Source organism: Oncorhynchus tshawytscha, linkage group LG08 (genome assembly GCF_018296145.1).
Source record: "Oncorhynchus tshawytscha isolate Ot180627B linkage group LG08, Otsh_v2.0, whole genome shotgun sequence".
Classification (NCBI taxonomy): Eukaryota; Metazoa; Chordata; class Actinopteri; order Salmoniformes; family Salmonidae; genus Oncorhynchus; species Oncorhynchus tshawytscha.
In genome coordinates this window covers 38,054,195-38,080,251 of record NC_056436.1, presented here as the reverse complement: position 1 = coordinate 38,080,251, position 26,057 = coordinate 38,054,195, and the positions used below count along the sequence as shown (strand labels likewise).

General features: G+C 47.7%; 1 protein-coding gene across 2 annotated transcripts in view; it reads right to left on the bottom strand.

Annotated features, from left to right (window-relative positions):
* Positions 1-22,948, bottom strand: part of LOC112256519 (consortin-like) — a 28,557-nt gene extending 5,609 nt beyond the window's left edge. The window contains exons 1-10 of one of the 2 annotated variants that reach the window (XM_042325502.1): positions 22,817-22,948; positions 21,010-21,096; positions 19,716-20,045; positions 17,824-18,461; positions 12,799-12,829; positions 11,878-11,964; positions 11,110-11,212; positions 10,419-10,440; positions 10,206-10,269; positions 386-1,137 (exon numbers count right to left, since the gene is read on the bottom strand). In XM_042325502.1, coding sequence (XP_042181436.1) covers positions 386-1,137; positions 10,206-10,269; positions 10,419-10,440; positions 11,110-11,212; positions 11,878-11,964; positions 12,799-12,829; positions 17,824-18,461; positions 19,716-20,045; positions 21,010-21,019 — 2,037 coding nt within the window. In that variant the 5' untranslated portion in view covers positions 21,020-21,096; positions 22,817-22,948. The remainder of the gene's footprint in view (positions 1-385; positions 1,138-10,205; positions 10,270-10,418; positions 10,441-11,109; positions 11,213-11,877; positions 11,965-12,798; positions 12,830-17,823; positions 18,462-19,715; positions 20,046-21,009; positions 21,097-22,816) is intronic. The other variant, XM_042325503.1, reaches the window with a different exon arrangement.
* Positions 22,949-26,057: the final 3,109 nt, after the last annotated feature.

The following is a 26,057-nucleotide window of genomic DNA, read 5'->3' as shown; positions in this document are numbered from 1 at the left end:
TTACAAGGTTGACAGCTGGTTGGCCATTAGCTAATCAGTGTTTCTCAACAATTGAAATCACATAAATGTATCCAACTGGTATTTATGACTTCACAACTGGTAAATTCCAACCTCCCAGATGGTTACAATCGCAGCATCAGAGTAGAAACTTGAAAGGCCCAACATAAATATCCAATCACAACAGGCAATGCAAGGAACATTGTGAATGCTGAACATTCTGAATGGCATTTCATTTTCCAGCTATACCGAAACCGAACTGTGACTGCAATATGCACCGAACTGCAATATGTACCAAAACTGTGCAATTACATCTCTCTGTAAGTGTCAACGTGTCTTTGTGTGTGTGTCATAAAACTTCAGTCCACACACAGTCTCTCCCACTCACCTCCTCCACTGTAATGCGTTTGGCCAGGTCGTCCAGAGAAGCCACCCGGTCTCTGATAGTCTCCACCATGTCCACTCCAAACATATCATACTCCTCCTCACGCAGCTGGGCCTCCTCGCGCAGCTGGGCCTCCTCGCGCAGCTGGGCCTCCTCGCGCAGCTGGGCCTCCTCGCGCAGCTGGGCCTCCTCGCGCAGCTGGGCCTCCTCGCGCAGCTGGGCCTCCTCGCGCAGCTGGGCCTCCTCGCGCAGCTGGGCCTCCTCGCGCAGCTGGGCCTCCTCCAGTGTGAGCTGCTCCTTCACTGCTAAGGCTGAGATCTCCTCTAGAGGAGCTTTTAAACAATCAACACCATCTCTCTTCTCCTCTTTCTCCTCTTCCTCTAATGCCAAGGCCTCCTCTGCCTCTTCCACCTCCTCCTGTTTTTCCTCTCCTCCCTGCTGCTCCTCATGCTTGGGTTGGCTCATTTCCCCATCCGTAGGGCGGTCCGGCGTAGTGCAACCCTCCTGAGTGGTGTGTTCCATCTCACTCTCCGTCTGCTGACCCGTTCCCTCGCTCCGAGAGTCTGTGAATTCAGCCCTCCCAATCCCCTGGGAGTCTCTGCAGTCCTGTGCCACACCCAGAGCTGCACAGTCATTGGAGCGGAGGCTGTCCTTCAGGGCTCCGGCTGATTTGATTGGGTTGATGCTCTGGGAGAGGGTGGAGTCTGTTCCTCTCTGGTCCTCCTCCATCCCCAACAAACACTCAAATAACCGAACTAGGAGAGCAAGAGACAGAGACACAGAGAGAGAGGAAGACAGAGACACAGAGAGGAAGACAGAGACACAAAAAGAGAGCGAGAGAGAGAGACATACAGAGGGAAGAAATGTTACAATAACACTACAACAGCCCTTGACCCCCCCCCACTGTCTAATCTACATTAAAAAGAGGGAATCACTGTTCCTCAATATCCTCAAAAACACCTCCCAGATCTCCTAACTCAATTATTCACAACACTCTCCTCTTTACCCTTTAGCTGCTGTTTTATAGGGAACTTGATGTCCCCGGAACACATATCCTGTCTACTCTCTCATCCACTACAGAGACACATGCACACATCACTGTTAAACACAAACGGAAACAGACTGAGGACAAGGTGTCCCTCGGGTCCAAATATTTATTCAATGTGAGATTATTTATCAGATAAGTGTAATTTAACAGGGGAGACAGAGTTGTCCTCTCCTCTCAGAGACAGAGTTGTACTCTCCTCACAGAGACAGAGTTGTCCTCTCCTCTCAGAGACAGAGTTGTCCTCTCCTCTCAGAGAAAGAGTTGTCCTCTCCTCTCAGAGACAGAGTTGTCCTCTCCTCTCAGAGACAGAGTTGTCCTCTCCTCTCAGAGACAGAGTTGTCCTCTCCTCTCAGAGACAGAGTTGTCCTCTCCTCACAGAGACAGAGTTGTCCTCTCCTCTCAGAGACAGAGTTGTACTCTCCTCACAGAGACAGAGTTGTCCTCTCCTCAGAGACAGAGTTGTACTCTCCTCTCAGAGACAGAGTTGTCCTCTCCTCTCAGAGACAGAGTTGTCCTCTCCTCACAGAGACAGAGTTGTCCTCTCCTCTCAGAGACAGAGTTGTACTCTCCTCTCAGAGACAGAGTTGTCCTCTCCTCACAGAGACAGAGTTGTACTCTCCTCTCAGAGACAGAGTTGTACTCTCCTCTCAGAGACAGAGTTGTACTCTCCTCTCAGAGAAAGAGTTGTACTCTCCTCTCAGAGACAGAGTTGTCCTCTCCTCACAGAGACAGAGTTGTCCTCTCCTCACAGAGACAGAGTTGTCCTCTCCTCACAGAGACAGAGTTGTACTCTCCTCTCAGAGACAGAGTTGTCCTCTCAGAGACAGAGTTGTCCTCTCAGAGACAGAGTTGTCCTCTCCTCTCAGAGACAGAGTTGTCCTCTCCTCTCAGAGACAGAGTTGTCCTCTCCTCTCAGAGACAGAGTTGTCCTCTCCTCTCAGAGACAGAGTTGTCCTCTCCTCTCAGAGACAGAGTTGTCCTCTCCTCTCAGAGACAGAGTTGTCCTCTCCTCACAGAGACAGAGTTGTACTCTCCTCGCAGAGACAGAGTTGTACTCTCCTCACAGAGACAGAGTTGTCCTCTCCTCACAGAGACAGAGTTGTCCTCTCCTCACAGAGACAGAGTTGTCCTCTCCTCACAGAGACAGAGTTGTCCTCTCCTCACAGAGACAGAGTTGTCCTCTCCTCTCAGAGACAGAGTTGTCCTCTCCTCACAGAGACAGATTGTACTCTCCTCTCAGAGACAGAGTTGTCCTCTCCTCACAGAGACAGAGTTGTCCTCTCCTCAGAGTTGTCCTCTCCTCACAGAGACAGAGTTGTCCTCTCCTCTCAGAGACAGAGTTGTCCTCTCCTCACAGAGACAGAGTTGTACTCTCCTCACAGAGACAGCGTTGTCCTCTCCTCACAGAGACAAAGTTGTCCTCTCCTCTCAGAGACAGAGTTGTCCTCTCCTCTCAGAGACAGAGTTGTCCTCTCCTCTCAGAGACAGAGTTGTCCTCTCCTCACAGAGTTGTACTCTCCACAGAGACAGAGTTGTCCTCTCCTCACAGAGACAGAGTTGTACTCTCCTCTCAGAGACAGAGTTGTCCTCTCCTCTCAGAGACAGAGTTGTACTCTCCTCTCAGAGACAGAGTTGTCCTCTCCTCACAGAGACAGAGTTGTCCTCTCCTCACAGAGACAGAGTTGTCCTCTCCTCACAGAGACAGAGTTGTCCTCTCCTCACAGAGTTGTCCTCTCCTCACAGAGACAGAGTTGTCCTCTCCTCACAGAGACAGAGTTGTACTCTCCTCACAGAGACAGAGTTGTACTCTCCTCACAGAGACAGCGTTGTACTCTCCTCACAGAGACAGAGTTGTCCTCTCCTCTCAGAGACAGAGTTGTCCTCTCCTCTCAGAGACAGAGTTGTCCTCTCCTCTCAGAGACAGAGTTGTCCTCTCCTCACAGAGACAGAGTTGTACTCTCCTCTCAGAGACAGAGTTGTACTCTCCTCTCAGAGACAGAGTTGTCCTCTCCTCTCAGAGACAGAGTTGTCCTCTCCTCTCAGAGACAGAGTTGTCCTCTCCTCACAGAGACAGAGTTGTCCTCTCCTCACAGAGACAGAGTTGCCCTCTCCTCACAGAGACAGAGTTGCACTCTCCTCACAGAGACAGAGTTGTACTCTCCTCACAGAGACAGAGTTGTACTCTCCTCACAGAGACAGAGTTGTACTCTCCTCACAGAGACAGAGTTGTCCTCTCCTCACAGAGACAGAGTTGTCCTCTCCTCACAGAGACAGAGTTGTCCTCTCCTCACAGAGACAGAGTTGTCCTCTCCTCACAGAGACAGAGTTGTCCTCTCCTCTCAGAGACAGAGTTGTCCTCTCCTCACAGAGACAGAGTTGTCCTCTCCTCACAGAGACAGAGTTGTACTCTCCTCTCAGAGACAGAGTTGTCCTCTCCTCACAGAGACAGAGTTGTCCTCTCCTCACAGAGTTGTCCTCTCCTCACAGAGACAGAGTTGTCCTCTCCTCTCAGAGACAGAGTTGTCCTCTCCTCACAGAGACAGAGTTGTCCTCTCCTCACAGAGACAGAGTTGTCCTCTCCTCACAGAGACAGAGTTGTCCTCTCCTCTCAGAGACAGAGTTGTCCTCTCCTCTCAGAGACAGAGTTGTCCTCTCCTCTCAGAGACAGAGTTGTCCTCTCCTCTCAGAGACAGAGTTGTCCTCTCCTCTCAGAGACAGAGTTGTCCTCTCCTCACAGAGTTGTACTCTCCACAGAGACAGAGTTGTCCTCTCCTCACAGAGACAGAGTTGTCCTCTCCTCTCAGAGACAGAGTTGTCCTCTCCTCTCAGAGACAGAGTTGTCCTCTCCTCACAGAGACAGAGTTGTCCTCTCCTCACAGAGACAGAGTTGTCCTCTCCTCACAGAGACAGAGTTGTCCTCTCCTCTCAGACAGACAGAGTTGTCCTCTCCTCACAGAGACAGAGTTGTACTCTCCTCTCAGAGACAGAGTTGTCCTCTCCTCTCAGAGACAGAGTTGTACTCTCCTCTCAGAGACAGAGTTGTCCTCTCCTCACAGAGACAGAGTTGTCCTCTCCTCTCAGAGACAGAGTTGTCCTCTCCTCACAGAGACAGAGTTGTCCTCTCCTCACAGAGACAGAGTTGTCCTCTCCTCACAGAGACAGAGTTGTCCTCTCCTCACAGAGACAGAGTTGTCCTCTCCTCACAGAGACAGAGTTGTCCTCTCCTCACAGAGACAGCGTTGTCCTCTCCTCTCAGAGACAGAGTTGTCCTCTCAGAGACAGAGTTGTCCTCTCAGAGACAGAGTTGTCCTCTCCTCTCAGAGACAGAGTTGTCCTCTCCTCACAGAGACAGAGTTGTACTCTCCTCACTGAGACAGAGTTGTACTCTCCTCACAGAGACAGAGTTGTACTCTCCTCACAGAGACAGAGTTGTCCTCTCCTCACAGAGACAGAGTTGTCCTCTCCTCTCAGAGACAGAGTTGTCCTCTCCTCACAGAGACAGAGTTGTACTCTCCTCACAGAGACAGCGTTGTACTCTCCTCACAGAGACAGAGTTGTCCTCTCCTCACAGAGTTGTACTCTCCACAGAGACAGAGTTGTCCTCTCCTCACAGAGACAGAGTTGTACTCTCCTCTCAGAGACAGAGTTGTACTCTCCTCACTGAGACAGAGTTGTACTCTCCTCACAGAGACAGAGTTGTACTCTCCTCACAGAGACAGAGTTGTCCTCTCCTCACAGAGACAGAGTTGTCCTCTCCTCACAGAGACAGAGTTGTCCTCTCCTCACAGAGACAGAGTTGTCCTCTCCTCACAGAGACAGAGTTGTCCTCTCCTCACAGAGACAGAGTTGTCCTCTCCTCACAGAGACAGAGTTGTCCTCTCCTCACAGAGACAGAGTTGTCCTCTCCTCACAGAGACAGAGTTGTCCTCTCCTCACAGAGACAGAGTTGTCCTCTCCTCACAGAGACAGAGTTGTCCTCTCCTCACAGAGACAGAGTTGTCCTCTCCTCACAGAGACAGAGTTGTCCTCTCCTCTCAGAGACAGAGTTGTCCTCTCCTCTCAGAGACAGAGTTGTCCTCTCCTCACAGAGTTGTACTCTCCACAGAGACAGAGTTGTCCTCTCCTCTCAGAGACAGAGTTGTACTCTCCTCACAGAGACAGAGTTGTCCTCTCCTCTCAGAGACAGAGTTGTCCTCTCCTCACAGAGACAGAGTTGTCCTCTCCTCACAGAGTTGTCCTCTCCTCACAGAGACAGAGTTGTACTCTCCTCTCAGAGACAGAGTTGTACTCTCCTCTCAGAGACAGAGTTGTACTCTCCTCTCAGAGACAGAGTTGTACTCTCCTCAGAGACAGAGTTGTACTCTCCTCTCAGAGACAGAGTTGTCCTCTCCTCTCAGAGACAGAGTTGTCCTCTCCTCTCAGAGACAGAGTTGTACTCTCCTCACAGAGACAGAGTTGTACTCTCCTCACAGAGACAGCGTTGTCCTCTCCTCACAGAGACAGAGTTGTCCTCTCCTCTCTGAGACAGAGTTGTCCTCTCCTCTCAGAGACAGAGTTGTCCTCTCCTCTCAGAGACAGAGTTGTCCTCTCCTCTCAGAGACAGAGTTGTCCTCTCCTCTCAGAGACAGAGTTGTCCTCTCCTCACAGAGTTGTACTCCTCACAGAGACAGAGTTGTCCTCTCCTCACAGAGACAGAGTTGTCCTCTCCTCTCAGAGACAGAGTTGTCCTCTCCTCTCAGAGACAGAGTTGTACTCTCCTCTCAGAGACAGAGTTGTCCTCTCCTCACAGAGACAGAGTTGTCCTCTCCTCACAGAGACAGAGTTGTCCTCTCCTCACAGAGACAGAGTTGTCCTCTCCTCACAGAGACAGAGTTGTCCTCTCCTCACAGAGACAGAGTTGTCCTCTCCTCACAGAGTTGTCCTCTCCTCACAGAGACAGAGTTGTACTCTCCTCTCAGAGACAGAGTTGTACTCTCCTCTCAGAGACAGAGTTGTCCTCTCCTCTCAGAGACAGAGTTGTCCTCTCCTCTCAGAGACAGAGTTGTCCTCTCCTCACAGAGACAGAGTTGTCCTCTCCTCACAGAGACAGAGTTGTCCTCTCCTCTCAGAGACAGAGTTGTCCTCTCCTCTCAGAGACAGAGTTGTCCTCTCCTCTCAGAGACAGAGTTGTCCTCTCCTCTCAGAGACAGAGTTGTCCTCTCCTCACAGAGACAGAGTTGTACTCTCCTCACAGAGACAGAGTTGTACTCTCCTCACAGAGACAGAGTTGTACTCTCCTCACAGAGACAGAGTTGTCCTCTCCTCTCAGAGACAGCGTTGTCCTCTCCTCACAGAGACAGCGTTGTCCTCTCCTCACAGAGACAGAGATGTCCTCTCCTCTCAGAGACAGAGTTGTCCTCTCCTCTCAGAGACAGAGTTGCCCTCTCCTCTCAGAGACAGAGTTGTACTCTCCTCTCAGAGACAGAGTTGTCCTCTCCTCACAGAGACAGAGTTGTACTCTCCTCACAGAGACAGAGTTGTACTCTCCTCACCTGACAGAGTTGTACTCTCCTCTCAGAGACAGAGTTGTCCTCTCCTCTCAGAGACAGAGTTGTCCTCTCCTCACAGAGACAGAGTTGTACTCTCCTCACAGAGACAGAGTTGTACTCTCCTCACAGAGACAGAGTTGTCCTCTCCTCACAGAGACAGAGTTGTACTCTCCTCACAGAGACAGAGTTGTACTCTCCTCACAGAGACAGAGTTGTCCTCTCCTCACAGAGACAGAGTTGTCCTCTCCTCACAGAGACAGAGTTGTCCTCTCCTCACAGAGACAGAGTTGTCCTCTCCTCACAGAGACAGAGTTGTCCTCTCCTCACAGAGACAGCGTTGTCCTCTCCTCTCAGAGACAGCGTTGTCCTCTCCTCTCAGAGACAGAGTTGTACTCTCCTCACAGAGACAGAGTTGTACTCTCCTCACAGAGACAGAGTTGTACTCTCCTCACAGAGACAGAGTTGTACTCTCCTCACAGAGACAGAGTTGTACTCTCCTCACAGAGACAGAGTTGTCCTCTCCTCACAGAGACAGAGTTGTACTCTCCTCTCAGAGACAGAGTTGTACTCTCCTCTCAGAGACAGAGTTGTACTCTCCTCTCAGAGACAGAGTTGTACTCTCCTCTCAGAGACAGAGTTGTACTCTCCTCTCAGAGACAGAGTTGTACTCTCCTCACAGAGACAGAGTTGTCCTCTCCTCACAGAGACAGAGTTGTCTTCTCCTCACAGAGACAGAGTTGTACTCTCCTCTCAGAGACAGAGTTGTCCTCTCCTCTCAGAGACAGAGTTCTCCTCTCAGAGACAGAGTTGTCCTCTCAGAGACAGAGTTGTCCTCTCCTCACAGAGACAGAGTTGTCCTCTCCTCACAGAGACAGAGTTGTCCTCTCCTCACAGAGACAGAGTTGTCCTCTCCTCACAGAGACAGAGTTGTCCTCTCTCTCACAGAGACAGAGTTGTCCTCTCCTCACAGAGACAGAGTTGTCCTCTCCTCTCAGAGACAGAGTTGTCCTCTCCTCTCAGAGACAGAGTTGTACTCTCCTCACAGAGACAGAGTTGTCCTCTCCTCTCAGAGACAGCGTTGTCCTCTCCTCTCAGAGACAGCGTTGTCCTCTCCTCTCAGAGACAGAGTTGTACTCTCCTCTCAGAGACAGAGTTGTACTCTCCTCACAGAGACAGAGTTGTCCTCTCCTCTCAGAGACAGCGTTGTCCTCTCCTCTCAGAGACAGCGTTGTCCTCTCCTCTCAGAGACAGCGTTGTCCTCTCCTCTCAGTGACAGAGTTGTCCTCTCCTCACAGTGACAGAGTTGTCCTCTCCTCACAGAGACAGAGTTGTCCTCTCCTCTCAGAGACAGAGTTGTCCTCTCCTCTCAGAGACAGAGTTGTCCTCTCCTCTCAGAGACAGAGTTGTCCTCTCCTCTCAGAGACAGAGTTGTCCTCTCCTCTCAGAGACAGAGTTGTCCTCTCCTCTCAGAGACAGAGTTGTCCTCTCCTCTCAGAGACAGAGTTGTCCTCTCCTCTCAGAGACAGAGTTGTCCTCTCCTCTCAGAGACAGAGTTGTCCTCTCCTCTCAGAGACAGAGTTGTCCTCTCCTCTCAGAGACAGAGTTATACTCTCCTCGCGCCTCCGGAACACTGACACTGAGAGCGCCCTAACTTAACATACTGTCATCGCAGTGTGTGTGTGTGTGTAGTCACGCCTCGGTTGTGAAAGTGAAACCAGGCCATGGCAGAACACAGTGCCCTGTGTCTTTGTGCACAGGCAACACACACCTTGGTCTACGTGCGCGCGTGTGTGTGTGTGTATACAGTTAGGTAACACACACCCTTGGCTCCCCGGAGCTCTGCTTCAGTTCATCAATAACCCAAGTCCCAGACCAGGGGACCTCTCCTAACACACACAACGTGATGGAATGTATCTAAGGTGTTTCCAGGTAACAGGGTGGGGGAGGGAGGGAAGAGAGAGCAAGAGAGAGAGAGAGAGAGAGAGAGAGAGCGAGCAAGAGAGAGAGAGCGAGCTAGAGAGAGAGAGCGAGCTAGAGAGAGAGAGCGAGCTAGAGAGAGAGAGAGAGAGCGAGCTAGAGAGAGAGAGAGAGAGCAAGAGAGCGAGCTAAAGAGAGAGAGCAAGAGAGAGAGAGAGAGAGAGAGAGAGAGCGAGAGAGAGAGAGAGAGAGAGAGCGAGAGAGAGCTAGAGAGCGAGCTAGAGAGAGAGAGCGAGCTAGAGAGAGAAAGCGAGCTAGAGAGAGAAAGCGAGCTAGAGAGAGAGAGCGAGCTAGAGAGAGAGCGAGCTAGAGAGCGAGCAAGAGAGAGAGCGAGCTAGAGAGAGAGCGAGCTAGAGAGAGAGCGAGCTAGAGAGCGAGCAAGAGAGCGAGCTAGAGAGAGAGCGAGCTAGAGAGAGAGCGAGCTAGAGAGAGAGCGAGCTAGAGAGCGAGCTAGAGAGCGAGCTAGAGAGAGAGCGAGCTAGAGAGAGAGCGAGCTAGAGAGCGAGCAAGAGAGCGAGAGCGAGCTAGAGAGCGAGAGCGAGCTACAGAGAGAGAGCGAGCTAGAGAGCGAGCTAGAGAGCGAGCAAGAGAGCGAGAGCGAGCTAGAGAGAGAGAGCGAGCAGAGAGAGAGAGAGAGCGAGAGAGAGAGAGAGCGAGAGAGAGAGAGAGAGAGAGAGAGAGAGAGCGAGCTAGAGAGAGAGAGCGAGCTAGAGAGAGAGAGCGAGCTAGAGAGAGAGAGCGAGCTAGAGAGAGAGAGCGAGCTAGAGAGAGAGAGCGAGCTAGAGAGAGAGCGAGCTAGAGAGAGAGCGAGCTAGAGAGAGAGAGAGCGAGCTAGAGAGAGAGAGCGAGCTAGAGAGAGAGAGAGAGCTAGAGAGAGAGAGAGCGAGCTAGAGAGAGAGAGAGCGAGCTAGAGAGAGAGAGAGCGAGCTAGAGAGAGAGAGAGCGAGCTAGAGAGAGAGAGAGCGAGCTAGAGAGAGAGAGAGCTAGAGAGAGAGAGAGCGAGCGAGAGAGAGAGAGAGCGAGCTAGAGAGAGAGAGAGCGAGCTAGAGAGAGCGAGGGCAAGAGAAAGATAGAAAGAAAGAGATAGATAGATAGAGAGAGCAGAGGAGGGGAAGAGTTCTAAATGTCCTCTTTAATAAATGACAGGTCAGCTGCCTGTCTCCGGAAGCACTAGGCAGACCGGCTCATGTCTCAAAACATTGCAGAGCGACAGACATACAGTAATCCTGTACTGATAAACTCCTGCTTCCTCAACCACACACACACTTACCTGAGCGGCATGCAGGCAGTCTGTCCTCACCACGAACAGGACTCTCCAGCACAGAGTCCACAGTCTCACACACGCACAAACAGAGGGGAGAGCAGAGTGAATACAGCATCAACAAATGACCATTCAAACTAGCCGAGTTCTGAATACTGTGTAATGCTAGACAGAGGGTCTCGACAATGCCATCATGTCAATCAAGCACAGAGTATCTCTTACCTTCTCTTCTCCAGGACTGGGTCTGAGAGAGAGAGAGAGAGAGAGACACAGAGACAGAGAGAGAGAGAGAGAGACACAGAGACAGAGAGAGAGAGAGAGAGAGAGAGAGAGAGACAGAGAGATGGAGGGGGTGCAAAGGCAGTTAGTCACTTTCGTCCTCCGTGATTGAAGGAAGGTCTCTGCCTAGCTAAGGCTAAGATAGGTGGCCCTGCTCTCTCCCAGGGAATCTAATATTAGCGCCGCACATTTCCCTAGCTATTTCAGCATGTGTGTGTGCCGTGTGTGTGTGTGTGTGTCTGAAACTCTAGCACCGCTGTAGCTCAAATTACTGAAAGTGCAGCAACAGCAAAGGGCCATATGTTTAAACCATCACGCTGTATGTGTACACACACACACACACACACACACACACACACACACACACACACACACACACACACACACACACACACACACACACCACCTCGGAGACCAGCACAGGTGTGTCAATGTACATCACTGCACAGCTTCTCAAGGTTTCCCATTAATTAGAAAATGAGTTAAAAAGGTGGTCTTTCCTTGTTAAACTGCAACCTTTTCCTGTGCTGAGCTGTAAAGGACCACATCTAAAACACCCACTTCACAGACACACACACACACACACAACTAGACACACGCATACGCTCACACGGACACACAGGTGCAGCCTCACCGTTGGTGTGTCGTGCAGATGTGTGTGAGTATGTCCAGCTGCTGTGCAGTCAGGTCAGTCTCACTGTTCCTCTCCCCCCGACCGTCTGCCCTGCACCGCCTCTCTGGAACAGCAGAAGGGTCGAGGACACAAACACACCCAAAGAGAGAGGGGAGCGAGAGAAGGGTTGAGGGTGAGAGAAAGGGTGGGATGCATAATGAGACTTCCAATGGCTGAACAGAGAGAGCGAGACAGAGAGAGAGACAGAGCGAGAGAGAGAGAGAGAGCGAGACAGAGAGAGAGACAGAGCGAGAGAGAGAGCGAGAGAGAGACAGAGCGAGAGAGAGAGCAAGAGAGAGAGAGCGAGAGAGAGAGAGCGAGAGAGAGAGAGAGAGAGAGCGAGAGAGAGCGAGAGAGAGAGAGACAGAGAGAGAGAGACAGAGAGAGAGAGACAGAGAGAGAGAGACAGAGAGAGAGAGACAGAGAGACAGACAGAGAGAGAGAGACAGAGAGAGAGAGACAGAGAGAGAGAGACAGAGAGCGAGAGAGAGACAGACAGAGCGAGAGAGAGAGCGAGACAGAGCGAGAGAGAGAGCGAGAGAGAGAGCGAGAGAGAGAGCGAGAGAGAGAGCGAGAGAGAGAGAGCGAGAGAGAGACAGAGTGACAGAGTGACAGTGAGAGACAGAGCGAGAGAGAGAGAGAGAGAGAGACAGAGCGAGAGAGAGAGAGAGACAGAGCGAGAGAGCGAGAGAGAGAGACAGAGCGAGAGAGAGAGACAGAAAGAGTTACCCCACTGTTCCTGCAGTGCTGTCAGGTTGTTTAGTAGTCGCTGGTGGTAGAGTCTCTCTAGCTGAACACACCACACTGCTCGCTCATCTGGTCCACGCAGGGTTAAGAAAACACGCACACCCCCCTACATCCTTCAGTGATCCAGTCAGCGTTTGATTTGTTTAATTATTATTTTCTATTTCACTAGGCAAGTCAGTTAAGAACAAATTCTTATTTACAATGACGGCCTAGGAACAGTGTGTTAAACTGCCTGTTCAGGGGCAGAATGACAGTTTTTTAACCTTGTCAGCTCGGGGATTCGATCCAGCAACCTTTCGGTTACTAGTCCAACACTCCAACCACTAGGCTACCTGGCGCCCCTGACACAGTGAAAGCTGGGGAGAGGGGTGAACAGGAGTACTCTCTACTATTAAGGAGAAGTCCACACAGGGTTTAAAGCACCTACTGTCCTGTATAGGGACTGTAGCTGGCTCGGGATGGGTCCCACACAGAGCAGTGTACTGGAGAGATCCCACGTGTTACAGAGGGATTGTGTTAGCCACTGTCATCCATAAACATGAGTCCTCCTCTCTTTCAACAGGCACTGAGGCGCTCTGTATAAAGCCCACAGCTTTGCTGAAACAAGCCACACACACACACACACACACACACACACACACACACACGTCTGTAGTGGTCGTGGCTGAATGAAGACTAAAACAAAGAGGACAATGATAAGATCAAATCCAGCTGGAATGTCGTGGAATGTTTCAACTAGAACACAGTCTTCACCTGAGAGTTAGAATGAACCGGGAGAGCGCCGTAGTTTCACTGGAAAGACATGAGACATGAGCTGACTGATAAGGATACAATCTTCCTAGACTTAGCAGGACATAACACACCTGTTCAGTACCTCTCACACACACAAAGTAATAAGGATACAATCTTCCTGGAGGACAAAGGCCTCGGCTACCTGAAGAGATGGAGGCAGAGTGGAAAGGGTTAAAGGACAACATTCATTTACATTCTAGTCACCCAGAACAACTAAAGAGTGTATTCCACCAAGGAAGACAAATGCCACCATCAATAGTTAAAACATCTTACAGGCCTAATACTGAATGACACTTAAAACTACGTCTCGTATAACTTTGACCCCCAGACAGAACATGCCCAGGTAGCATGAGACGTTTACCTGAATCACAACACTGATACCCCAAAACCCCTACTTAAGAAGAGTGAAGAAGATAAACACACACACACACAGTGGAGAAGCAGGAGAAACACGGCTAGTCCCCGCGAGCACAGCGGAAAACACAGGAACTAAATGGAGAGTCTTTCAATTCCTCCTTGATCACAGCTGCATTTGTAGTTTCCAAAGTTCCCCCAGTAGCTGCATTTGTAGTTTCCAAAGTTCCCCCAGTAGCTAGCGGGGAGGTAAGACGAGCTCCACAACGGGCCTGACGCAGCAGCAGCCTGTTTAACAAACGGACTCTTGCGACTGTTTTTTTTTTTAATCGTTCTCCTGCTGACTGAAGAGGACAAAAACGGGACAGAGAGCGAGAGAGAGAGAGAGAGAGAGAGAGGAGAGGGAGGGAGGAACAGAGAGAGAGAGAACAGAGTGTGAAAGTTCGTCAGAGAGAGAGACAGAGAGAGAGGGAGACAGAGAGAGAGAGAGAGAGAGAGAGAGAGAGAGAGGGAGAGGGAGGAACAGAGAGAGAGAGAACAGAGTGTGTGAAAGTTCGTCAGAGAGAGACAGAGAGAAGGGGAGACAGAAAGAGAGAGAGAGAGAGAGAGAGAGAGAGAGAATAGGAGCGTTTGTAAGTGAAAGATAGAGCAGGAGAGCGGTAATAACCCACTGGCCTCTCTCGCATGCTCTTTCACACAGACTCTATCCCTCTCCCTCTCTCTCTCTCTCTCCATTGTTGCAAGCTCCCCTACATTTACATAAATATGAATTGCTCACTTCGCTTGCTTGTGGTGGGTGTTTAAGAGAGAGAGCGACAGGGAGGGAGAGAGAGAGAGGGAGAAATAGAGTGAATGAGGGAGGCAGTGAGAGAGAAAGGAAATAGGCTTTAACCATTCTGCTGCCTTGCTGTCCTGAGCCACTGGGCTATTTATAAGGCTTTCTCTAAACAGTTCAATTGTTTAAAATGTTTCACCACATTACAGCAGTGCAAATGTGCTCTTTTTACCCCTAAAAAACAGATGCTCTGACGGAGGTCGACTGACCGAAAGCATAGCATTTACAATTAAATAAATGAGCATCTGACTGGAAGTGTGCAGAGACTTCTTCATGTTGCCCCTAAGACAAGAGATAAGTAGACTTACTCATGTGCTAAATGTTTTTATAGGAAGTTTAACAGTATCAAATGTAATCTCTTCCTAGAGAGCTCCCCCTTAAAACTCAACCAGGGGAGACATAACAAACTCTCATTCTATCCTTACAAGGGCTGGCTCAGGTTGGTCAGAACTCCCGGGGTTGCTAAGCGCTATCTGGCTAGCGACCCATCAGATTAGGGAGGTGAACAGATGCGAGTTGGTTACTCTAGGGGTTTGTTGAGTGAGGTGAAACATTCAGAGTGTTTCAAAAAGAAAATTAATAGAGCTGACACGATTCCCTGTTCTACCCAACAGATAACCATGGCCCAATCCCACATGACCTCCTAGACAAGGGTTCCCCAACTGGAGTCCCGCGGTCCGAATTTGTCCTGCGGGTGATTTTATTCGCCCCCCCAAGTTTGTGTTTTGGGGACATAAAAGGCTAAAAACACCAGCAAATCAGCTCCAAGTGATTTGAATTTTGGAAATCTGTTCCAAAGTATTCCAACGTATAATAGAGAGAGATGTGATCGTATACCAGCGTGTCGCGACCCTGTTAAAGCCTAATTAAATGAATAAAAGGGCACTTGGTTGATAGAAGCGGGTTTGTCAGTAACCCCTGGTAGCTGCTAGATGAGGTTGTAATAAACAGAGTGGTTTCGGTTTTCCTCCTACACATGTGACTTTTGAACTGTTTCAGCTACAAAATATTATGACCTCGTCAATGAAAGCTACTACTCTCAGGAACACTTATGTGTCTTCTACACACAAGACCAGGCACCAAATCAGATTGGGGGGAGACATCAGTAGCTAGGTTTCCATCCAATTTGCAAATGATTTTCATGCAAATATTCTCAAATCTGCATAAAATAATATGCGAATTTTCCCACCAAAGATGTTTCCATCAAACTGACTTTTTACGGATAAAAGGCTATGCATGATGACGTAGGGCACACAAAAATGACCTTTACTGTTAAATTCCCATGCACCGAATGAAAAATAAAAGTTAAATGGATTTCCGTCGCGTTTTCAACTCTACTGATTGTTTTGTCACAAAACCTGTTGCGTTATGTAGCAAATCGGCCCACTCTGGTCTTGGCACATGCGCTCTAGCCAACCGGTGTGGGTAGGCTACCTACATTATATTTGTCAAACGGCAGCCAAGCATCAATCTTCACGTCACCAGAATAAGACGCTAAATATTTATTGGAAAGTAGCATCAAGCTCATCACCTTGCACATTAACCACCCTGTGAAGTTCATCATAACTTATTTCATCAGTCGCCTAATAAACTGCTTGATTTCCCGAGTCGTAGTGGGAGGACCACACAACATATCATCGCGTGACTCCAAGTTTACTTCAATATGATTGATGGTTATAATATCAATATTTGCACATAAAGGAGTTTCTATCGCTATTTCTCGCATAATTAATTTTACCAACACAAAATGGATCCCACCAATGTCGAACGGTCAATTTGTCTGTCGGCATTTATAAAATTTGTTCGGGCATTTCATGTCTCCATCAGTCCGGTCGTTGACTTTTTTTCATGTGTCGGGTAATTCATCCGCATTAAATGGTTGGATGGGAACATGGTTAGTGATGATGTTCTCTTCTACACAAAAGAGCATACAAAATGAAGGCCTGATGAGCTTCTGAACTTCCCAAAACCTTTCTGATGCATTTCAGTCACCTCAAACCATACTTCCTTCAGATTGAAATTCAAATCAGATTGATTGTCCAAAGGACTGCCAGACTGATTTGTAATAGCCCAATATTTATTTATTTATTATTACATCTCTTTCTTCACATGGTGGGGTTGCAAAAGTTTTCCATAAAATGGGGTTGCCGGCCATAACGGTTTGGGAGCCCCTGTTGTAAACAAACATAAGCAAGGTTTGAAATGATTAGGTTTTAGTCAAATATTATATCCGTTTGGGTTTATTGCGGCCAATTTGCGGTCTACAAATGATTTGTAATTATGTTCCAGCCCCCTGACCATCCACTTAAGAAAGAAAATCAGCCGGAGCTGAATCTAGTTGATGATCCCCGCCCTAGACCCCATGTGCTTGTGGAGGTCTGACAGGATTTGATTGGTATAAGCCAAGCCTTTCCCAAAGTCTAAAACAGTGGGTCTCCCTTCAGAGAACATCAAGGTAACCAAGCCCCCACCTCACTCACTGAATGATTTTTTTTTTTTTTTAAGGAGACATTCATTTCATTCTGTTGTAAAACAAATAGTTACAATGAAACTGTTAAAACAACCGTTTCACTTTTGGACACTGCTTCCTGATTGTAGGCATTAGTCTCCCACATGTGGGAATACATCATGCTCTGTACGACTAAAACAAGCAACTGACTTAGTAGAAGCATGTCATCCATAAAAGTGCTTTCAGAATATCCAGGTATCCATTTTTGTTTCTAATACAAAGTATGTCATTGCCCTTTTAAGACGCCGTTGCCCCTTTAAAAACTATGTTGCCCAGTTGCGCATCCTAAGCCATGTTAGAAAATCAGGTTGGAATTGCATTATTTATTTATTTTAACACCACAAGTGCCATTTTAAGAGTGTACCATCCCCATCCAACCTGACAGAGCTGGGGGGGGGGGGATCCGCAAAGAAGAACGGGAGAAACTCCCCAAATACAGGTGTGCCAAGCTTGTAGCGTCATACCCAAGACGACTCGAGTAATCCCTGCCAAAGGTGCTTCAACAAAGTACTGAGTAATACTTATGGAAATTTGATATTTCCGTTTGTTTTTTTATTTGCACAAATTTCTAAGCCTGCTTTTGCTTTGTCTTTATGCGGTGTGTGTAGAGTTACGAGTGAAACAATTGAATACATTTTAGAATAAGGCTGTAATGTAACAAAATGTGAAAAAAGTCAAGGGGTCTGAATTTTTTTCCAGAATGCACTGTAATATTGACACATTTTTAGAGAACCCTAATACAGTTTGATTTGGCTTTCCTTTTACGCGTCCTCTGAAACTCTCTGCCGCCCCTTTGGGGAGGTGCGCTTCACTTAGAAAGCCTGCAGGATGGTGAAACTTTCACCTAGCCTATCAGAGGGAAAGTTGGAGCTATTACCATATTGATTGCCCAGCAAAGCCTCTCAGATCTGTGCATAGGGTCCAGGGGTCCATTTGGGATTGGGACCTGTCTGTTCTGAACAATACATTTCTATCTGAATTTTGTGTAACGTTGCACCTTCCTGAACACGCCCCAGGATGTGTTTGAAGAAGGTAGGGAGTAGACAGAGAGGCTGAGGTGATGATCAGACATGACAACAGTGCCCCCTACTGTTGAAGATGGGAATAGACACTTTGCACTTCACTTCATGCAGAGTTCTGTGGTGAAGCTGTGTATCACAATGACAGGGATTCTATCACACTCAGTCACACCTGACAGCCCTGTGATGGCTGTGTGGCTGTGTGTGTGGCTGTGTGTGTGTGTGTGTGTGTGTGTGTGTGTGTGTGTGTGTGTGTGTGTGTGTGTGTTGTGTTCGTTCAGTCAGTCAGTCTGGTAAACAGAATCACAGCTCACCACACGTAGAGGGAACCACGCCTGGCTGTCAGAGGAACGTTCACTTGAGAACAGCACAGGCAGGTAGAAATACCATATATAGAATGGAGAGGGAGGGGCACACACCTGATGGAGGTACTGAGGCAGGTGGGAGTGATCTCCCCGTTCCCCTAACTCCTTTAAGGTGGCCAGGAGGGCAGGGCTAGGGATAGGCTCTGCAGTGGAGGTGGTAGGTCCTGTGGTAGAAATGGTGGGTCCTGTGGTGCAGGTGGGTCCTGTGGTGCAGGTGGTGGGGCCTGTGGTGCAGGTGGTGGGTCCTGTGGTGCAGGTGGGGCCTGTGGTGGGGCCTGGGGTGGAAATGGTAGGTCCTGTGGTGCAGGTGCGGCCTGTGGTGGAGGTGGTGGGGCCTGTGGTGGAAATTGTGGGTCCTGTGGTGCAGGTGGGGCCTGTGGTGGAGGTGGTAGGCCCGGTGGTGCAGGTGGGGCTTGTGGTGGAGGTGGTAGGTTCTGTGGTGCAGGTGGGACTTGTGGTGGAGGTGGTAGGTTCCGTGGTGCAGGTGGGGCCAGTGGTGGAGGTGGTAGGTCCTGTGGTGCAGGTGGGGCTTGAGGTGGTAGGTTCTGAACTGGAGATAGTGGGTCCTGTGGTAGAGGTGTGTGTCTCGCCCGCAGGGACACTGTAGCAGGGTTCGTCTGGACTTGTTGCTTGGGAGCTGATGGGATCTGTAGTCTCTGGAGACACAGTGGGCCGGAGCGCTACCGGACTGCCTACAGAGTGAGAGAGAGAAAAGAGAGAGCACTGCACATCAAACATCAACGTTAAACTGTTATAAAAGTCTGAAACCAGATAGAGTAGCAGTGAAAAGCGAGATTGAGCAAATCCTCTACCTACTTCAGCTTGGCATTAACGACTACACACACTCTCGCTAAGTACTTTCCCTTTGTGTTTCTGTGCTGTGGAAGCCATACGGCCCATTTGAGCAATTCCACGTCCTGACAATTCAATAAATCCTTTATGATCCCATGTTGGGAAATGCATTTGGTAGCTGGGAACATAACATTCATAGTATAATGCATCATTGAGCACTTGAACCGACACACACACACACACACACAAACAAGGTCTTGCTCAGAGAGTCTGTGTATTGGGACAGTTCACACACCATACACAAACAAGGTCTTGCCCAGAGAGTGTGTGTATTGGGACAGTTCAGACACCATACACAAATGAGGTCTTGCTCAGAGAGTGTGTGTATTGGGACAGTTCAGACACCATACACAAACAAGGTCTTGCTCAGAGAGTGTGTGTATTGGGACAGTTCAGACACCATACACAAACGAGGTCTTGCTCAGAGAGTGTGTGTATTGGGACAGTTCAGACACCATACACAAACGAGGTCTTGCTCAGAGAGTGTGTGTATTGGGACAGTTCACACACCATACACAAAAGACAATGAGATAGACAGAAAAAAATAGCTAAGCTTCAGATCCTCAAACTCATCTCAACCACTTTCTTTCCCCGCGGTCTTCCCTCCTCTCCTTTCTTCTCCCCGACTTTCTACTAATCTCTTCTATCTCTCCACCTCTTCTTTTCCTTCTGTTCCCCTCCTTGCTGTACCCTTTCTCCTTTACCTCTCCCCCTCTCCGACTGTAGCTGATGTGGTTGCTCGGACATCAACGGGTGTGATAAATTGGGTGAGACCCGGTCTGTATGCTACAAATCTGATCCGCTGAACAGTTAACAGGGTTAGCACGCACGCACACAAGTCCAGCCAATTGACTAACCCAGACCTTCAACTATGGCCACAAGCACACACAGTTTAATGAATAGAATTGACTGGTGCTCTGCCTCCTCCTGATCAATGGTACCCAACCAAATAAAACAGAAAATAAGTAAAGGTGATATATTTCTAGAAACCCCAAAATATATTTTTATATCTATAAACCAAGCTGTCTCAGTGTGTGTGTGTGTGTGTGTGTGTGTGTGTGTGTGTGTGTGTGTGTGTGTGTGTGTCACCTTACCTGTGTCTGAGAAGGAACAGTCAGTCATAGGAGTGTCGGGTGATTGGCCGTGAGTCACGCTGCTGTCCTCCTCCTCTTCTTCCACAATCACATCATCCTCATCCCCGTCTTCCTCTCCCTTCACCGTTCTACCTTCCTCCTCCTCTTCCTCCACATTGTTGTTTAAAGAGTTCTGTTGGATGAAGTCTCGTCCAACCCTCTGACCATCCTCTAGTTGAGTCTGCGTCCGGTTCTGGTTTTGGTTCTGATTTGGTTCCGAGGGGTCTGATTGGTTGCGGTGGAGGTCAACCCCACCCTCAGACAACACTGGCCCCTCCCTCTCACACTGACCTGGGAGCAGATAAAGAGAGATTAGACAAGAGCTTCTGTTGTTGTCATTATACACGGCAGGAGATTCTAATCTGCTCCGTAGGCGCTCATGACGACCTGAGAGAATTAAGGTATAAGCAATACGGGTTTAGCTCCATCTTACCATTCAGATATACTTTCACCATGGCTGAGTCCCAATTCTTCACCCTTCTTCCAGAATGTGCATTTGCACACGTTCATGCATGGGTTTTTACAATGGTAGAAACTCCGTCCGGTCAACACTAATCCCAAGCTTTTAAATCAATGACCGGCAGGAAGAATGTGGAGAATCGGGACGTAGCACATATTTCACCTCTCTCTCCCCCTGCCTCCACTAATAATAATAATAATAATAATAAATTGAATTTGTAACACGCTTTTCATTGAAAGCCAATCTCAATTTGCTACAGTGAGTGAATGAAAATAAGTCGTAGACAGAATAAGGGCACAACAAGACCGACACAAACGGTCTGACACAAAGAACACAACTGACACAAAGAACACAACTGACGCTACAAGGAACAAGGACAACAAGGCTATAACACAGCTATTACTAACAGAAGGCCTTCCTAAAGAGAAGGGGTGTAAGGCCCGTTTTAAAGGAGCCCAGAGTCTGTGGTGCCTTCAGGTGGTCTGGGATTGCATTGGGGGTGGGGGGTGTTAGGTGGGGGGTTGGGGGGTCGGGCAGAAAGCCAGATCTTCCATGGAGCGGAGCTTAGTCCTGGGGGTGTGGAAGAGCAGGGTATTGCTCAATCTGAGGATGCGGGCGGGGCTATGGGATACGAGAAGATATTTGAGGTATGGAGGGGCCATGGATGTACTGGAATGTCAGCAGGAGAATTTTGATTCAATTCTGAATGAGACGGGGATCCCTCTTCTATTACTTCCCAGTCACCCTCATCCAATGGTCTCCCCTACCTCTTCCCTTCCTCTCTCTCCTCCTTACCATCTTCCATGGGTCTTCTCCTCCGTGACCTCTCAGCATGAAGGTCAGCAACTCCCCCTGCCACGCTTACCAGACACAGCCCTCCTACTGACGAGAGAGAGAGAAAGAGAGAGAGAGAGAAAGAGAGTGTAAGGCAATAGAAAACAAGTCTAACGTCATTCCTACAAGTGTCAAACCATGAATATTTACACACACACAACACACACACATTCCCCTGTTTAGGCCTAAAAGTGCCTCCGTAGAGTAGTGTTGTCCTGGTTCTCTCCAGCAGAAGGCTAATTGCTCCTGTTAGCTCTTAGTGACTATTAGGTCAAAAAGAGAGCACTTATCCCTATGGTCCCCCTTCAGAGCACAGTAGGGTTAGGCCCATAGAAATAGACTTCATAGAATGGACGTTTCCCCTGAGAATTACAGTACATGGAACATGGAGAATTTAACAGAGCAGCAAGGCAGGTGTGGTGGTTTATGCAACGCCTACCTCTATATATTTGTGTGTGTTTGGGGGGGGGCATGTTGATGCCAGCTGAACTTGGCAACTGTTATTGTTAACCCCTACTTGCAATCTTGCTCTGCTACTCTTGCCCCCCCCCCTTTCTATCCAGACCTCGCCCTCTCCCTTTTCACTCTCTCCGTCTTCCTTTCCCCTCCCCGTCTCCTCTCTCCATCATCACATCTCTCTGTATCTTTGTCTTTGTTCTCTTCCAGGGTGTCCATAAATAATGAAGTACATAGACAGGGGGGATACACACACGGGTCTACCAGGCAGTAGCTTAGTCCATCTCACGTGAGAGAAGAATGGGTTAAAAAACAGCAACATACACAAACACATTTATCAATCCAGAGCCAACTCAACTGACAAAAACACACAAGTAACAACATGCACAGTCTAGCACTCACAATTAGGCAAATTCACACACAGGGAGTAAGTTCCAGAAAAACTAGCCTAACTGCACACAGCAACACACACACTATGCAGCAGAGAAATAGAGGGCTGTTCAGGTGACTCATCTGAATCTAATAAGAGCCCCTCCATGTCATCTCTACAGCTGCTACGTGTATCTGAGGGCCTACCTGGAGGATATTAGATAGTGACATATGTGTTCCTCTCATAGAATGGAACTACTACACTGTTCTCACCCAGGGGTCAGGGTCTTCCCTCTGACACATTCAATCACTTTGCTAATGTGACGTATGCACCTAGCTGCCAGATGAGGATGGTGACAAACATCATACACATCATACACATCAGAACCTCTCTGGGCACGACACTTAGCTACCAATCAGTCAGATAAGATTATAATAAACACATATTGGGAAAATTGGCGTTGCCGCTAAGGTTACAATACTGTTCCTGCAAATGCGAGCTAATGTTACGCCGATGCGATACGCTGGAGCTGCTTTTAGCTCGTGTGGTGTCAGTGATTCGTTTTCTTCACTGGCTTGTCAATGGGTTTGATTAACTGGCTAGCATAGCAAGTTAACAGCTAGCCTATCGTTACCTACCTACCGCTGTCTGTTTTGCTGCTTGAAGCTAACGCTACTGTGCCGACTGGCTAGCAAGGTCCTGTGTTTTGTCAAAATCGATATGTATTATGATTTTATTTCTTTAAATGATACCCGAATACATGCGTACTATGAATGTTTAACACACGGTTGGATCATGTTGATCTAGCTGTCACCTAGCTAATTTACACATCTGGCTGGCTGTCAAGCTAACGTTAGCGCTTTTTACATCTGGCTTTTTTGCGTCGCGCTGTGATGCAAAGTTGTCGCCTTCTAGTACACGGCAATAACTGGTGGTACTTACGATGTAATTAATTTCGTGTCTTGTATCCAGTACGCAGGGTGCTGAACCGAACATTGACCGACTGATGTTGCAGATTTCTCTTCCTGAGACCGATCCAAACAAAATGACGTAACTGTCGTACGGTAATGAGGAAACCTTCAAAATAAACGCCCGCATTTCAAAACCTTGCAATGTGGATAACGCGTTCAACTGATACAGAATTTGAATCAATTGTCACTTTTATTGTACTCTACAAGAATATGCAATAAGTAGTTTATGATAATGAATTTTAAAAATATGGTTGAATTATTTTTTTTTTTAAACCAATAATGAAAAAATACCCTGGTTGACACTGGTATGTTGAGAACATTGGAGAGAGAGAACTTTTCAACCCGTCTCAGCTAACGTTAAAGCGGGGTGGGAAATACTCAGTAGGGTCTCTACCAAATATGGTTAGTTTTGGAGGGGGACTGTGTCGCACGACCTGCTGCGGCACCTTCACTCTGTACCGCATAATGCAATACACTGTACGTGGGATACTTACCGTATTGTATTCCAACTATTTTCTTAAACCCACCCTGGTCGCAATCTCTCCAAAGGATCGCCTCTTGGATTTGGGTTTTGGACTGATTCGTGGATCATAGCCCATCTCTCCAAATTGTCATTTGTGAGAAAAAACATGTGGTTATTACTTGGACTTTGTCTTATTATAAACTTAAATGTTTAGCATTCCACTTCCAAACATAAAAAGCACTCTTAACCATGAAAATGCAGTAAATATGCAGCAGTACTCATTGGACCAGCACTCCATATATTATGTAAATAAGGTATTTCTGTTTTTATTATTTGTAATAAATTTGCAGAAATGTCTGAAAACCTGTTTTTTTTTTTTTCGCTTTGTCATTATGGGGTATTATGTGTAGATTGATAAGGAAAACATTTTTTAAATCCATTTTAGAATAAGGCTGTAACATAACAAAATGTGGGAAAAGTCAAGGGGTCTGAATACTTTCCGAATGCACTGTAATCTGTGCCCAGTAGTCCTTTTTTGGCATTTATCTCAGAATGACAGATTATTGAGCTCAATCTGTAGTTCAACCTCTCATTGCCAACTGTTGGAAGATCGATAAAGCGAGATGGGGATACAGGGTTTCGCATTACAGTGGTGATTTTTGACAAGAGAAACATAAAGTACATAAGTATTCAGACGCTTTGCCATGAGACTTGAAATTGAGATCAGGTGCATCCTATCACTCTTGACATGTTTCTACAACTTGGAGTAACTCTGTGATAAATTAAATTGATTGGACATGAGCAATTGGGGGAGAAAGACCTTGGTCAGGGAGGTGACCAAGAATCCTATGGTAACGCTGACAGAGCTCCAGAGTTCCTCTGTGGAAATGGGAGAACATTCCAGAAGGACCACCATCTCTGCAGCACTCCACTAATCATGCCTTTATGGTAGAGTAGCCAGACAGAAGCCAGTTCTCTTTAAAAGGCACAGGACAGCCCGCTTGGAGTTTGCCAAAAGGCATCTAAAGGACTTTCAGACCATGAGAAACAAGATTCTCTAGTCTGATGAAACAAAGATTGAACTCTTTGGCCTGAATGCCAAGCACCACGTTTGGAGGAAACCTGGAACCATCCCTACGGTGAAGCATGGTGGTGGCAGCATCATGCTGTGGGGATGTTTTTCAGCGGCAGGGACTGGGAGACTAGTCAGGATCGAGGGAAAGATGAATGGAGCAAAGTACAGAGAGATCTTTGATGAAAACCTGCTCCAGATTGCTCAGGACCTCAGACTGAGGCGAAGGTTCACCTTCCAACAGGACAACGACCCTAAGCACAACGCCAAGACAACGCAAGAGTGGCTTTAGGACAAGTCTCTGAATGTCATTGAGTGGCCCAGCCAGAGCCCAGACTTGAACCCGATCGAACATCTCTGGAGAGACCTGAAAATAGCTGTGCAGCGACGCTCCCCATCCAACCTGACAGAGCTTGTGAGGATCTGCAGAAAAGAATGTGAGAAACTCCCCAAATACAGGTGTGCCAAGCTTGTAGCGTCATACCCAAGAAGACTCAAGGCTGTAATCACTGCCTAAGGTGCTTCAACAAAGTACTGAGGAAAGGGTCATGAATACTTATGTAAATGTATATTTCATTTTTGTTACTTTCTTGTTACTTACAACCTCATGCTAATCACATTAGCCTACATTAGCTCAACCTTCCCGCAAGGGACCCTAAGAAAGACACAATTCTTCTGTACTCTGACAAATGCACAAAGACTGACTCATCTGTGTCGAAAACTCTTCCATCTCCACTTACTAAGGAGGATTATAAAATAGTAAGCAATGAGGACAAGTGGTTCAATGACCGAATAATTGCAGGGTACAATTATCTTTTGAAGTCACACCTTAGGTAAAAATGTGTGTTAATGTCACCTGTGTCTTTTGCGAGTCAGGAATTACAGAGTCTGCTTTGTGACAGCAAAGGGGTTATGCCAAATGTGCCTGTACAGGTGCACAATTGGTGGCGTGTTGATCATGTGATAGCGCCTGTGAAATTAAAGTCACATGGGACAGTTATAGCTGTGCAACATATACTGTAGTTAGTAGAACTAAATGCATTGCATTAAATCTTACACTTATCGATTCCTTATGCCAATATGAAATCAAATTAAAGGATAGACAACTTCCACTTCAGAAATACCTGGCATTGCAGTATCTGGCAAGATTTGTGGTGGATGTGACACTAAACTATGAATTTTCTCATCCATTTTAGAAAACAGTCAGACGGTAGTAGTTGTGGTGTTTATGTGTGCTTACTCTCTGAAGCAGCCTTCTTAGAGGGCCATGTGAAAACGCTTTGTAAAAATGGCATGCGAGAGTATGTTTCACTGTGTATCAGTTATCAGAGAGAAAATGACAAACACATGTAAAACTGAGCAGAAAATGCCTTTATTGACCTTTTGATAATCAGCAAGTCTCCGTATTATGTATCGTCTTCCAATCTCGTCTCTATTATTGGGTTTGAAAACATGCTTAATAGAACTCAACAGTATACTGCTAACCTTGATAGAAAAGCAACTCATAGAGGCCTATAACCTGCAATGAATGTCCTCCATTGTTGTTCTGAAAGCTTGATTATTAACTAGAAAATAAGCCTTGACAGTGTACTGCTAACCTTGATAGATAAGAAGCCGATATCCATTGCTGTTCAGAACGTGTGATTATACTGTGTCCTAATAGACTGGTTAATATCC